Source organism: Rhinolophus sinicus, chromosome 14, assembly GCF_057876585.1.
Source record: "Rhinolophus sinicus isolate RSI-liver-muscle chromosome 14, RSI-T2T, whole genome shotgun sequence".
NCBI classification, from domain to species: Eukaryota; Metazoa; Chordata; class Mammalia; order Chiroptera; family Rhinolophidae; genus Rhinolophus; species Rhinolophus sinicus.
This window is the reverse complement of record NC_142514.1, coordinates 103164030-103178032: the sequence shown is the minus strand read 5'-3', so window position 1 is coordinate 103178032 and position 14003 is coordinate 103164030. Positions and strand designations below refer to the sequence as shown.

At 41.2% G+C, this 14003-nt stretch overlaps 1 protein-coding gene across 1 annotated transcript in view; it reads right to left on the bottom strand.

The window, feature by feature from the left end:
* Positions 1-8374: 8374 nt before the first annotated feature.
* The window catches only part of BUD13 (BUD13 spliceosome associated protein), a 27686-nt gene continuing 22057 nt past the window's right edge, over positions 8375-14003 (bottom strand). Inside the window, exon 10 of the mRNA XM_074335444.2 lies at positions 8375-8772. Coding sequence (XP_074191545.2) covers positions 8679-8772 — 94 coding nt within the window. The 3' untranslated portion in view covers positions 8375-8678. The remainder of the gene's footprint in view (positions 8773-14003) is intronic.

The window sequence follows — 14003 nt, the reverse complement described above, 5'->3', positions numbered from 1 at the left end:
CAGAGGGTGCTAAAAGGAATACGCAGGGGAGGGTAAGATTTACTCCGTTTACAGCTGACTGCTCTCTGTCCCCTCCCACGAATTTGGGTTCATAGGCACCAGCTGAGGACCAAACTACCACCAGGACCTCCTACTTGCCCTTGTTTTCTGGCAGGGTGAACCTGTATAAGACCAAGGTCAACAGCATCGAGTGTGAGGCAAACACAATTTCTCTACTGAGCAAAGGAAAACATTCAGGTGCCAACGAGACTGAGTCATTCCCAGATACAGTAATGTCGTTTGCATAAGGCAAGAAAAGCCAGTTATAGGAGAGGACTCGGCTGCAACCTGGACCAGTCATCTCTCTGCCTATTGTTACAGGCCAGTCCAGAGCCTGAAAGCCAGCTTCAGAAGCACTTATGCCAACAAGACTCAAAAGTAAACAAATTTTTAAAAAAATCAAGAGAAACAAACGGATCGAATAACTCATGCAAAAATGTACAGTTCAGGACACACCTCCTAACCAGGTCTTACTTTAAAACCCAGTTCTCAGGAAGCTACCTCACAGCCTAGACTCAGCTTTCTCATTGGGATTTCCCAGCCACACCCTAACCCTAATCCAGCTCTTTGACAGGACTTGAGCAAGGGTGCGTAACCTCTTTAGAAAGCAGTGATGCACTCTGTGTCCTACAAGGTCAGTGTGTTCCAGCAAACCCAAGGGAAAAAGAGCTCAGAGTATTTACAGCTTACTAGTGAACCAATGGCAAAGCATCAAGCCTTTTCTAGTTAGTACCATCAATGAATTACATTCTATTTGAGCTACAGGGTCTGCTCACTGTGGCCTTTTTCTTTACATTTTTAAATTGAGATATAATTCACATACCATAAAATTCACCCCTTTCAAGTATACACTTCAGTTGTTTTTAGTATTGCTCACTGCTTCATAAGTCTAAACTTCAGAGTGGAGAAGAAGGCATAGGAAAGGAAGGAGAGTAAGAGGGTCTGAATTTGATTAAAAGAAAAATAATCTGCCATGTAGAGTGGTTTCAATGCCCAATTAAGGGAGATTGTGATCAAAATCTAAATACCAAGTCTCTGTCTTGAAAATCGTTACCATATTGAAGAATTATTTTTCTGGATGTAAGGGAGGGATAAGAAATGGAGGAATACGCAACTGAATTTAGCCACCAAAGTCTTGAGAGATTCGAAGTCTTATTTTGTGCGTAGCCCCCGGGCCGGCTTTGTCCAGTTCAGAAAAGGCATATCACACTGCCCTCTAGTAGCCAGCCTAGGAAATCACAGCTACCAGCTCAACAGGCTTGGAGGTCTCTGCCCTACAGGATGCGCTGTGCTCACATACATAAAGGCAGAGAAATCAGCGGGAGGAGGAATTTATACATTTTCACCAATGCCTACTAAACACAGAGCTCACCTGGAATAGAATCTGTTTCCCCTCCACTGCAGTCTCTGCTTGAAAACATATAATAAATTCCTATGGGATTTATAGATGATGTAATACAGAAATGTACACCTGAAATCTATGTAATTTCACTAACAATTGTCATACCAATTAATTAAAAAAAAGAAAAAAGAAAAAAATTCCTTTATTACGGAAAAGAAATATGGTTTAAGATTTCCATTCGGACTCCTGTAACAAAAATGCCATAGACTTGGGTGGCTTAAACAAGTATTTCTCACAGTTCTGGAAGCTGGGAAGTCCAAGATCAAGGCTGCAGCAGATCTGGTGTCTCGTGATGGCCGGCTTCCTGGTTCATATAGATGGGCAGCTTCTCACTGTGTCCTCACAAGATGGAAAGAGCAAGAGAGCACTCTGGGTCTCTTTTCTAAGGCACTAATTCCATACACGAGGGCTCCACCCCCACGTCCCAAAGGCGCCACCTCCTACTGTGTTTCGCCCAAAATAAGACCTAGCTGGACAATCCAAAAGATGCATAAGAGCTGATTGTCCAGCTAGGTCTTATTTTCAGGGAAACATGGTAATAGCATTGGGGGCTGGATTTCAACATAAGAATTTTGTGGGGATACAATATTCAGTCCATAACAGCCACTTAAAGCGAGTTGTTCCTAAGAAATTGTGGGGCCCACAAAAATGAAGTTAAAACCTGAACCAGAGCTGTGGAAATAAAACCCAGCCGTGTACAGATGCATGACAATGGGCTAGGAGGTGAATGTGCTTACTCACTGCCACCTCTGGCCAAGGAAAGGGGTTGGCCTACAAAATAATGAATCCAATGTCCAGAGCCTATATTCCCTGGGGACTTTTTTAAAAAAATAAGCTTTTCTATTTTGGAAAAACTAGATTTAAAGAAAGTCATGAAGATGATACAGAGAGTCTCATTATTCTTCACTCAAATTCCTCGACTGTTAACTTTTTATATAACGGTACATTCGTCAAAAGTAAGAGATTAACATTGGCATATTTCTATGAACTAAACCCCAGACTTTATTCAGATTTCACCAGTTCCGCCACTAATGGTCTAACCTTGGGCCTTTTAAAAAATGTTTACAACAATGAGCTAAAGGACAAGACAGGTGGTGTGGAACCCAGTAGAACACGGTCTCAGTCCCAACTGTGCCACATGGTAACGTAGAACCTTACTTTCAGAGCTTGTTTTCTCCATAAAAGTACCTCCATCTCACAAATGCTAATTGTAGACGTGATTCCAGTTTACCCTTCTTCTCTCTGCCTAAGATCCTCTCTGACAGCCACTAGTTAGGGAAGAGGCATCCCTGACTTGGTAGTGACTCTAGCTGAGACTCTCCAGTTAGAGAATGGAATCCCTTTGGGCTTTTCAGATCTCAAAATTATTTCAAAATCTATGTATCTCTCAAATGGCTGGGGAATGGGCAGCCTTTCTTCAGGAGTCTAAGTGCATACTGCCGCCGAAATGACAGCTGTCCAACAACACACATTTTTCCTTCTTCCTGGGTGTGCATTATGTTTCTCAGCCTCCCTTGTAGTAAGGGGCAGCCACGCAACTAAGTTCTAGCCCACAGAAAGTGAGGTGGAAGTGCCCCTTCTAGAGCGGGCCTGCAGCACCCGCCAAGCAGCCCTCCAAGCTCTGCTCAACTCACTAAAATGGCAATGGCCCACAGCAACCTTGGAGGCCATGTTGATGTCGGCATCAGCCTGGTCCCTACGTGGCTGCATGGAGCAGAGTAACCCCCTCCCACTGTCCCACCTGTAACTACCCTGGACAATTTATGAGTGAGGAGACAAAAACCTCGTTGTGGTAAGCCAGGCCATTTGGAAGCCATCATAGCAGCTTAGTACACCCTAATACAGGTACTAAATATCAGTTCTGTTAGTGTAAGACCTTGCTTCTGGAGCTGTGCTTAGGGCCTCAGGTGCTGAGAGCTGAGGTTCAGGACACACTATCACGTTCAACCACCCAAGTCCCCACTTTTTTTCCCTTTCCCTCCTTCATTCCCATTCTGTTCCTTCAACAGACCCAAGGCTAGTGAGTAGGTACACACACACCCTCCTTAAAAAAATAATGCTTATCTGTGTAATTTACTTAGCTGATTTTTGCTGTAAATTTCATTGTTCCTTATTTTCCTTACCTGGAGTTTATCATGTCACTAAGTTCCTAATTGCTTGCATCTGACTGCTTTTTATAATAGTCCATCATAGGCATACAAAGACGGACCATTAAGTTCGCCAACTGGCCACCGTGTCTCACATTGGCAGCTCTGTAGACAGTTCTGTAAGGTTTCATAACCTTGGTACATCAATGTCTCACAGCTGTGTTCATGCCGACGTGTGGCGGTGTCTTGCTGAGTGGTGCTCATCATTATTGTTGTCACATGTTTTTGTGTGTCGTCGCGAGAATGTCTGAGCTTGAATTAGAGCAATGAACAAACATCAAATTTCCTGTTAAACTTGGCAAGAGCGGAAGTGAAATCAGGGACATGTTAGTCCAAGTTTATGGGGATAATGCCATGAAAACAGCAGTGTACAAATGGATTATATGTTTTTCTGAGGGGAGAGAACGCGTCACTGATGAAGAGAGGTCAGGGCGGACAGTAATGAGCAGAACTGATGAAAACATTGCAAAAATTCATCGAATTGTGCATCAAAATCATCAGCTGACTGTAAGAAGCACAGGAGACCAAGTAAACATCGATTAGGAAAATCTTAACTGAGAATCTTGGCATGAGAAAGGTGTGTAAAAATGGTCCCGAAGGAGTTCTTGCATCACGACAATGCACCAGCTCACAGGGCACTGTCTGTGAGGGAGTTATTAGCCAGTAAACAAATAACTGTATTGGAGCACCCTCCTTACTCACCTAATCTGGCCCCCAATGACTTCTTTCTTTACTTGAAGATAAAGAAAATATTGAAAGGAAGACATTTTGATGACATTCAGGACAGCAAGGGTAATACAACAGCTCTGATGGCCAGTCCAGAAAAAGAGTTCCAAAATTACTTTGAAGGGTGGACTAGACACTAGCATCAGGGCATAGCTTTCCAAGGCGAGTACTTGGAAGGTGACCATAGTGATATTCAGCAATGAGCTATGTAGCACTTTTTCTAGGATGAATTTGCAAACTTAATTGTCATACCTCATATACTACATTTTATTTATCATTTCCTATAAGGAAAGAGATCTAAGTTGTTTCCAGTATCTTGCTACCTAAACTATACATAAATTACCGTATACATAGTAACTCCTCGTGGATTTGTGCAAGTTCCCTGAAGGACATAGCCAGGAGTGGAACTGCTTTGAGGTAAGGTATGTACACACTTAATGCATTAGTTATCTATTGTTGTATAACAAATTACCTCAAATCAGAAGCTTAAAACAATAATACCCACAGAATAAGAGAAAATATTTACAAATCATGTATCTGATAAGAGTCTTGTAACCCAGAATATACAAAGAATTCTAAATAAATGTGTGTGGGGGCCGGCCTGGTGGCTCAGGCAGTTGGAGCTCCGTGCTCCTAACTCTGAAGGCTGCCAGTTCGATTCCCACATGGGCCAGTGGGTTCTCAACCACAAGGTTGCCGGTTCAACTCCTCGAGTCCTGCAAGGGATGGTGGGCTCCGCCCCCTGCAACTAAGATTGAACACGGCACCTTGAGCTGAGCTGCCGCTGAGCTCCCGGATGGCTCAGTTGGTAGGAGCGTGTCCTCTCAACCACAAGGTTGCCGGTTCGACTCCTGCAAGGGATGGTGGGCTCCACCCCTGCAACTAGCAACGGCAACTGGACCTGGAGCTGAGCTGCACCCTCCGCAACTAAGACTGAAAGGACAACTTGAAGCTGAACAGAACCCTCCACAACTAAGACTGAAAGGACAACTTGACTTGAAAAAAAGTCCTGGAAGTACACACTGTTCCCCAATAAAGTCCTGTTCCCCTTCCCCAATAAAATCTTTTTTTTAAAAAAAAGGAAGAAAGAGAAAATGCAAATCAAAACCACAGTGAGATACTATTTCATACCCACTAGGATGGCTATAATTAAGACAGATAATAACAAGTGTTGGCAAGGATATGGAGAAATCGGAACCCTCATACACTGATGTAGAAGCTTGGCAGTTCCTCAAAAAGTTAAACATGGAGTTACCATATGAACCAGCAGCAATTCTACTCCAAGAAAAATGAAAATGTATGTCCATATGAAAACTTGTCCATGAATGCTTAGCATCATTCACAATAGACAGAAAGTGGAAACTACTCAAATGTCCATCAGTTGATGCATGAATAAATAAAATGTGGTATATCCACACAAAGAAATATTATTCACAGATAAAAAGTAATGAAGTACTGACATATACTACAACATGGATGAACCTTGAAAACATGCTCAGTGAAAGGAACCAGACACAAAAGGCTATGTATTATATTAGGTTGGTGCAAAAGTAATTGAGGTTTAAAAGGTTAAAAATAATTGCAAAAAACTGCAATTACTTTTGTACCAACCTAATATACAGTCCCATTACACATTATATGACATTTCTAGAATAGGTAAATCTATAGAGACAGAAAGTAAATTAATAGTTGCCTAGGACTAGGGGAGTTAAAGGCAAGTGGAGAATGACTGCTAATGGATACAAAGTTTCTTGTATCCACAGGCTGATCAGTTTTAAAATGGTGAAAGTTGCACAACTCTGTATCTCAAAACCACGTAACTGTATACTTTAAATGGGTTAAATGTATAGTGTATGAATTGTATCTTTATAAAGCTATATTTAAAAAACTAATAACCACCTGTTATCTCCTGGTTTCTTTGGGTTAAGAATGGGAGCTGGGTGATTCTGGCTCATGATCTCTCACAAGGCTGTGGTCACAGCATTGATCAGGGCTGCACGCATCTTAAGGCTTGAATGGGGTTAGAAGATCCACTTCCAAGGTAGTTCACCAACACGGTAACTTGGTGCTGCTGTCAGTTGGTGAGAGGCCTCAGTTCTTCTCCACATGAGCCTCTCCAGAGGGCAGATGCCTCAATGTCTTTCATGGTCTGGTCAGAAGTCACACATTTCCAATACATCCTATCAGTTACATGTCCCTGTAGTGGCAGGGGACTACACAGGGCTTGAATACCAGGAGTCAGGGATCATTGGGGGACACCTTGGAAACTGGCTATGAACATTTGATAAGAAAAACAGTAACAGCTAACAACTCTGTGACACATACTATGTGCCAGGTACTAGTCTAAGCTCACAATAATAAACCTAGGAGGTAAGTACTACTATCTCCATTTCAGATAAAGAAACTAAGGCACAGAGAAATTAAGTGGCTTATCATGGTCACACACTTAACGTGTTTCCCCGAAAATAAGACCTACCTGGACCATCAGCTCTAACGTGTCTTTTGCACATCATATCATACCAGGTCTTATATTAATTTTTGCTCCAAAAGACACAGTAGAGCTGATGGTCAGGCTAGGTCTTATTTTTGGAGAAACATGGTAGTAAAAGACATAGGTAGGATTCAAACTGAGGCAGTATAGCACCAAAGCACACTCTTAAAAACTATGTAATACTTTTTTTCAATTAAGTGTCGCCCATTTATTCTTCAGAATGGATATACCAGTTTAAACTCCCCTGAGTTTTCATTCCACGTGAGAGTTCAGTCTCCTGCTTATTTTTGCCAAACTAATAAAGCAGAAACTCATTAATGTTTTCATTTGCATTTCTCTAATTACTAGTGAGGTAACATACTTATTAGCCATTCTGGTTGTCCCTTTAGATTTTACCTATTCATAGTCTTTGCCCACTTTTGTGTTTGATTTTTCTTCCTAATTTGCAGTAGTTATTTCTATATTCAATCCCTTATATAATGCCATCCTTTCTCAGTTTTAGACACTGCAAATATTTTCTCCTAAATTATACCTATCTGGTCTTAACTATAGGAGACTTTGTTGACTAGAAATCTTTAATCACAAAGTAGTCAGAGCTATCAAAACCTTATAGATTGTGCTTTGGGGATCTTAACAAATCTATACTCACCCCAAGGTCACAAAGACATTCTCCGGTTTTTTCTTACTGGCTTTAACATTTTACCTTTCATTTAGGTCTATAATTATTTTGGGATCCGTCTTTGTTTTACACGGTTTGAAGTAGGGATTTACTTATTTTTGTCCATATAATAAGCCAATTTTTTGGCACCATTCTCCATCTCTTCCCCACCAATCTGTGATACTACCTTTATCAGATCTCTAAATAGTCATGCCATTCCTAAATCCAGTTTAGCACTAACTCTTATTTTCTAAGAGGATAGCTCTATCACTGTGCAAGTTTTTACTGATACAGTAGTCCCCCCTCATCTGAGGGGATGCATTCCAATACCCCTAGTGGATGCCTTAAACCATGGATAGTACTGAACCCTATACATAATATAATTTTTCCTACACATACATAACTTTACACTTAAAGAAGGCACTTTATGGCTTCTCTTTGGCATATTCAAACTGCCAACATCACTACTCTTGTGCTTTAGGGTCATTATTAAGTAAAATAAGGGTGACTTGGACACGAGTACTGCGATACTGCAATAGTCGATCTGATAACCCAGACAGCTCCTAAGTGACTGCCAGGTGGGTACACACACAGCATGGAGAAGCTGGACAAAGGGATGCTTTCTTCACATCCTGGGACGGATGGAGCGGGACAGAGCAAGATTTCATCACACTACTCAGAACGATGGACAATTTGAAACTTATGAATTATTTCTGGAATTTGCCATTTAATATTTTTGGACCATGGTTGACCACAGCTAACTGAAACCACAGAAAATGAAACTTCAGATAAGGGGGCACTACTGTATTGCTTTCTGGCTTAATAAAAAATCCAACCCATCGCCTTCCAGGTCCCTGGGGGTTCAAATTAGCTTGTATTCTTCCCCCAAACAGAATACCCAGTTAAGAAAGTGATTTTAAAAAAATAAATATATGTTTATTAAAAAAAACCTAACCAAGAACAAACCCTGGGACACTGAAAAATCAATGTTTCCTTTGAAAGCCAGCAACAGCCAAGTGTTGGCACACCTGAGAAGTTAGAGGTGCATCAATCCAAACGTCAGGTCTCAAAAATTCTTCTTCTCAAATGCTCATTCAACAAGTTGCTGACCTGTGTGGACCCTGATTATTAGCATAGACAACTGTTGCAGCTGGATGTCTGGCTGGCCCAGGTCCACTACCACAACCCACAGCCATCCCTACAGCCTCAGAAAAGTTACATATCCTCAACACTCCACTTGTAGGCAAGTTCCTCCACCGCCTTCTTGCTGGCAAGCCTGGAAAAGCGCTTCTGTTCAAATCCATTGGACCTGCAATTAAGAGATACTAATCAGCCAGAATCCTGAATTGGACATTTATTTTTGAGAAAAGAGAAGAATTCACAATCTAATGAATGAGGAAGAGAATAAGGCACTCGTGAAAACATTTAAGACATCTGCAACTCAGTCAAAAGGAGAAAATATACAATTCAACCTCCTATTAGTCCTTGTTCAGACCCTTTTCCCAGTCTTTGACAACTGTTTAAAACATTGACCACTCTCTACAGGCCCAACTCACTCTCAGCTGATGTCTACATCTTATACTTTATCCATTCATTACATAAACATTTAGTGAATTCGATTACATACTAGGCACTGTATCAGGAAAATGAGTATAACCTAGCACCTGTCCTGATGAACTCAGAGACTAGTGGAGGAAATTGACATTTAAATAAACAATTAAAATAAAAAGCATAAACTATGGTAGAAGTATGCATTGGGTATCATGGAAACAGAATGGCGATCTTACTGAGCTTAGGAGGGAGAAGAACAGTCAGAAAAGGCTTCATGGAGGTGGCCCATAAGCTAAGTCTAAAAGACAGAATTAACCAGAGGGTTGGAGGTGGGCCACAAGTGCTGGGAGGGCATTTCCAGACAGAGCACAGCATGAGCAACAAGAGCAAAGACACAAAAATGAGAAACAGCCTACCACACACAGGGAACCAAAGGCAAACTTGTGTGGCTGGAGCCCAAAGTGTGACAAAGGGAGTAGCATGAGACAAAGTTAGAAAGGCAGGCAGAGGCAAAGTCATAATGGACTTTTGTCAGCCACAGTAAAAAGCTTAGATTTCATCTGGTAGGGAGAGAGTTAATGCCGGGCATAAACTGCATTTCAAAGAGATCACTCTGGAGAAGATGGGAGGCAGGAAAGTTACCTGCAATGGTCCAGCCAACAGATGATGAAAGCAATGACAAAGAAGAGGGACGGGAAGAGAAGACACGGTAGGACTTAGGGACTGCTCAGGTACATAAACGCAAAGGAGAAAGAGGTACGTTTGACCCCCGGGTTAATCATTTTAGTGACTAGATGAATGAAGCTACTACTAACCAGAATCGAACAAAAGAGCTCCTAGGAGCAGGTGTAGATTACGAGAAGTCAATGAGTTCAGTTTTGAATATGTTGCATTTAAGATGCCTTAAGTAACGTTTCAATAGAGAAATATAATGCACAGCTAGGTATCATTGAATGAGCTGCAAATAGGGATTAGGGAATCATGTGCATACAGGTGGTAAATGAAGGTAAGATTCAGCCAGAGAGCATATAGAATGAGAACAGCTAAGGGTTACAGATGGAGCCCTAAGAAACATTTAAGGGGTGCACAGAGGAAGAGGAGCTCTTAAAGGTAGCCAAGAAGAAATTATAAAAAGAACCAGGAGTAGGATGTCATAAAAGCCAATACAAGGGGGAGTTTCAAGGAGTGGACGTCAACTCCCATCTAATACCATGTATCACTGTCTTCTTATATAAACTTCTTGAAAATGCATGTATTCACTGTCTATACTTCCTCACTTTTCATTCACTCCTTTACATACTAGAACCTGGCTTTTGTTTCACTATATCACAGAGTTAGCTCTCTTTTGGGTCATCAATAACCTTCCTTATTGCCAAATCTAGTGATTTCTCCCTCTCCACAAATCAGTCACCAAGTCCTGCCATCTCATCTCTTAAACACTTCTCCACTTACTCTTCGTCTCCACTTTTAACACATTGCATAAGGATCACAAGAATCTTCACGAGGGATTTAAACCCTGCCGTACGCAACGTGTTAATACCACTGTCACAGCTCAGACCTCCATCACCTGTAGCCTGACCTACTGCAACAGCCTTGTATCTTATCTCTGCTTCCAAACTTGTGCCTTTCATCTTCTGCCATAATGACTGGTTTATCTGAAGTGGGAAAATGCTGCTAATCCTTCATTGGCTCCCCTCTGTCTCTAGGATGAAGACCAAGCTCTTCAGAAATGCTTCTAAGGCTTTCTGTGACCAGACCCTACTTACCTTTCCAGTCCATCTCAGACAACTTCACTTCATGCTTAATGCTATCCGACAATAGCAAACTGCTTATGACTGCCCCACCCGGGCCCAGTAATACTATGATGTTCCACATCCTTATGACTTTGCACATATAGAACCCTCTTCCTTAAACATCCTTCCTTTCCTTCTTATCTGGGCTGGTAACTGACATCCCTTAAACTCGTATGTCACCAACTCTAGGAAACATCGCCTGGCTATACTTTCCCACAGCTGAATTTACTCTTCCTTTGTGCTCCCAAGGCACCTTGAAAATTCTCTATAGTAATACTTATCAAGTAGCAGTGAAATTATTTACTGTTTGTCTTCTCCTCTAGATAGAAAGTGAGTTCCTGGCATCAGGGACTGTCTCTCACTAATTGTGAGACCCTGGCACCTAGAACATAGCTGCTTAAAGTTATAACATACATGCTAAGTGTTACTGAACTGATTGGGATAACAGGCTTCCCTTGATCCTAAGGCCTTCCCTAAGAGATGAGTAGGGTAAGTAATGAAAAGCTTTAGGAAGGGAAGCTCATTGTGAATGGCACCATCTCCACCCGCAGAAGCATGTGTGGTAGTATAGAGCACCAAGAAAACTACTGTTTTTTGCCTTGGGGAATAAGTACTTAAGAGAATCAACACTAATATGATCATACAGACAAAGGACATGTGAATAATAAACAAAACCCTAAACAGAATCAAAAAACAAATTGCAAGAGAACTCACAGCTTAGGAGTAGAGAATGAGGAGCCCAGGGTTCTAAATCCAGTTTTAGCAGGTGAGTTCAATGACTCTAAGTTATTAAATTTATCTGGGCCTCGAGTTAGCATAACTAATCTCATGGGTTTTCCAACTCTAACATACTATTGATCTGTTCTAGAAATATTCATTTGCAGTGGGCCAAAAACAAAATTAGAAAAGATGATGAAAGAATGAATAAACACAAAAAAAGCAAGGATGAGAAAGGGAACCAAAAGGAAAGATCTAGTAGAAAACAAGAATGAGAAGTGGAGGAAAATCACTGGGAGAGATGAAGACAAATTAGACACCAGTAAAAAATTAGGTCAGGCAAAGTTCTAAGTTTGGGGTCCAGAAGTTCAAAAAAAAAGAAAAAAGAATGAACTCAGTATAGCAGGGAACATTTTTAGGATTGTGGCTACAAAAATCTACTTCTGGCTACACAGCAAATTAGTATTCTGAAAAATCCCCCTGCTACCAAACACAGAGCCTATGTAACAGTGAGCTGCAAACCAAAGTAGTAAGCTAGCCTGAAAGCACAGCCACCCTAAGGATATTTGTCAACACGAACAACTGGAGCCTTGAATTTCGATGACAGCTTGGGGACAGAAGACAATGCCTTAGGCCCATATAAGGTGGAATGGTGGATTCTAGTCATATCAGAGGAACTCAAGCAGACTAACCTACCCTCAGCAATTATAAAATCTACACAAAATATAAAAATACATGTATTTGAAGGCATGGGAGAGTGACCAAAAGCAGGCAGAATCAGGATGGGAGTCTATGTGTGAAAAGAGATTTGTGCTGCTTTTTGCCAGAGGCACTTTCCAATCTGCACACTTCATGAAGGCAGAAAGCCACAGGCAAATTGGCTTGAGGTATCAGTGCAAAGCGGGCAGAGCAGCTGGAAATCCAAAGGGAGGGAGCCGCAAAAGGGATGAACCCCAAAATCTACACACTAACTGCCCCCAAATTCTTGGCTAACTGCTAAACTGTGCTTGTGCAGGAGAAACTCCATTGGGCCTGACGAAAAAGCAACAGCTAGAAATTAAAAGAACTGAGCAGAAATTTTGGCCACTGCCCACTGCAAAGGAGACAGAGTTTGGAGTTCAAAAACAGCCAAGTCAAATGTCTGTTGGAATAAAAATCAACACACTTCAGAGGAATATAACAGAATTCAAAGTCTCTACAATGTATCATTCATAATGTCCAGTATACATTAAAAAAATGACCAGGCATGCAGAAACAGTAAAATGTGATCAAATTCAAGAAAAAGCTATTAATAGAAACCAATCTGAGGTGACCTAAAATGCTGCAATTAGCAGACAGGACTTTAAAGCACTAGTTATAAATATTCTCAAGAAAGAGGAATATGTCTCATGATGAACAGATGGGAAATCTCGACCGAGAAATATAAACTATCAAATGGAAATTCTAGAGGTGAAAATACAATAAACTAGCTTAAATGAAAAATTCATTGTATGGGCCTAATAGATTTCGAGATGGCAGAAGAAAGAGTCAATGAATTTGAAAATAGAAATTATCCCACCTTAAGAACAGAGAGAAAAATAATGATGGAAAAATGAACAGAACTTCAGAGATCTATGGGATAATATCAAGTGGAAGAAAATAGTATAATTGGAGAAGAAAGAGTGGTTTAGAAAAAAGTAATTGAAGAAAAAATAGCCAAATACTTCCCAAATTTGAGAAACATAAAGTGTACCTCCAGAAAGCTCAACAAGCCCAAAGGAGGATAAACACAAAGAGTACACCTAGGTGCATCACGGTCAAGTGCTAAAACCTAAAGAAAGACGAGAAGAAAACCTTGAAAGCTGCCAGAAAAAAAACAATATATTACAACGTGTGTATGTGTATGTGAGGGCGGGGGGTGGCATTTAATAATAAAATAAATGAAGACTGAGGGTTGACTTCTAATCTGAAACAGTGGAGGCCAGAAAATGATGAAACGTCGTTAAGGGCTGGCAAAGCTGTCCTAGAACTCTGGTACTGCCAACCCCGAGTTCTATGTGTGAGACTGCAACCTCAGAAGTTCCCCAGGTGAAATCTGAAATGGGCCCCTGTATGCAGAGGGCAAGGAGAACCAAAGAAAAAGGCAGACCGCTCCAGAATGGAGTTTTAATAAGCAAGGGAACTTACATATGAGGCCTGTCTTGGGCATCAGAACTTAAAAAAAAGTTTATATAGAAGCATTAACTGGGTTCAGTCACATATTCAGTCCAGATGGTCTCATTCAACACCTTACTCTCTCAAGACTAAATCCTTGAATTGGTTGCTAGTATGGGAATAGTTGGAGGGACATACATTCCAAGGACAGGGGAAGGGATAAGGAGCCTCTGATTGTCCAGGTAGAGCGTGTGGGTCAACAGGCAGTCACATCCTCTCGATGACCTCCTCCAACACTATGTCAGTGAAGCCACCTTCAGAAATGAAGGCAAGAAAAAGATCTCTA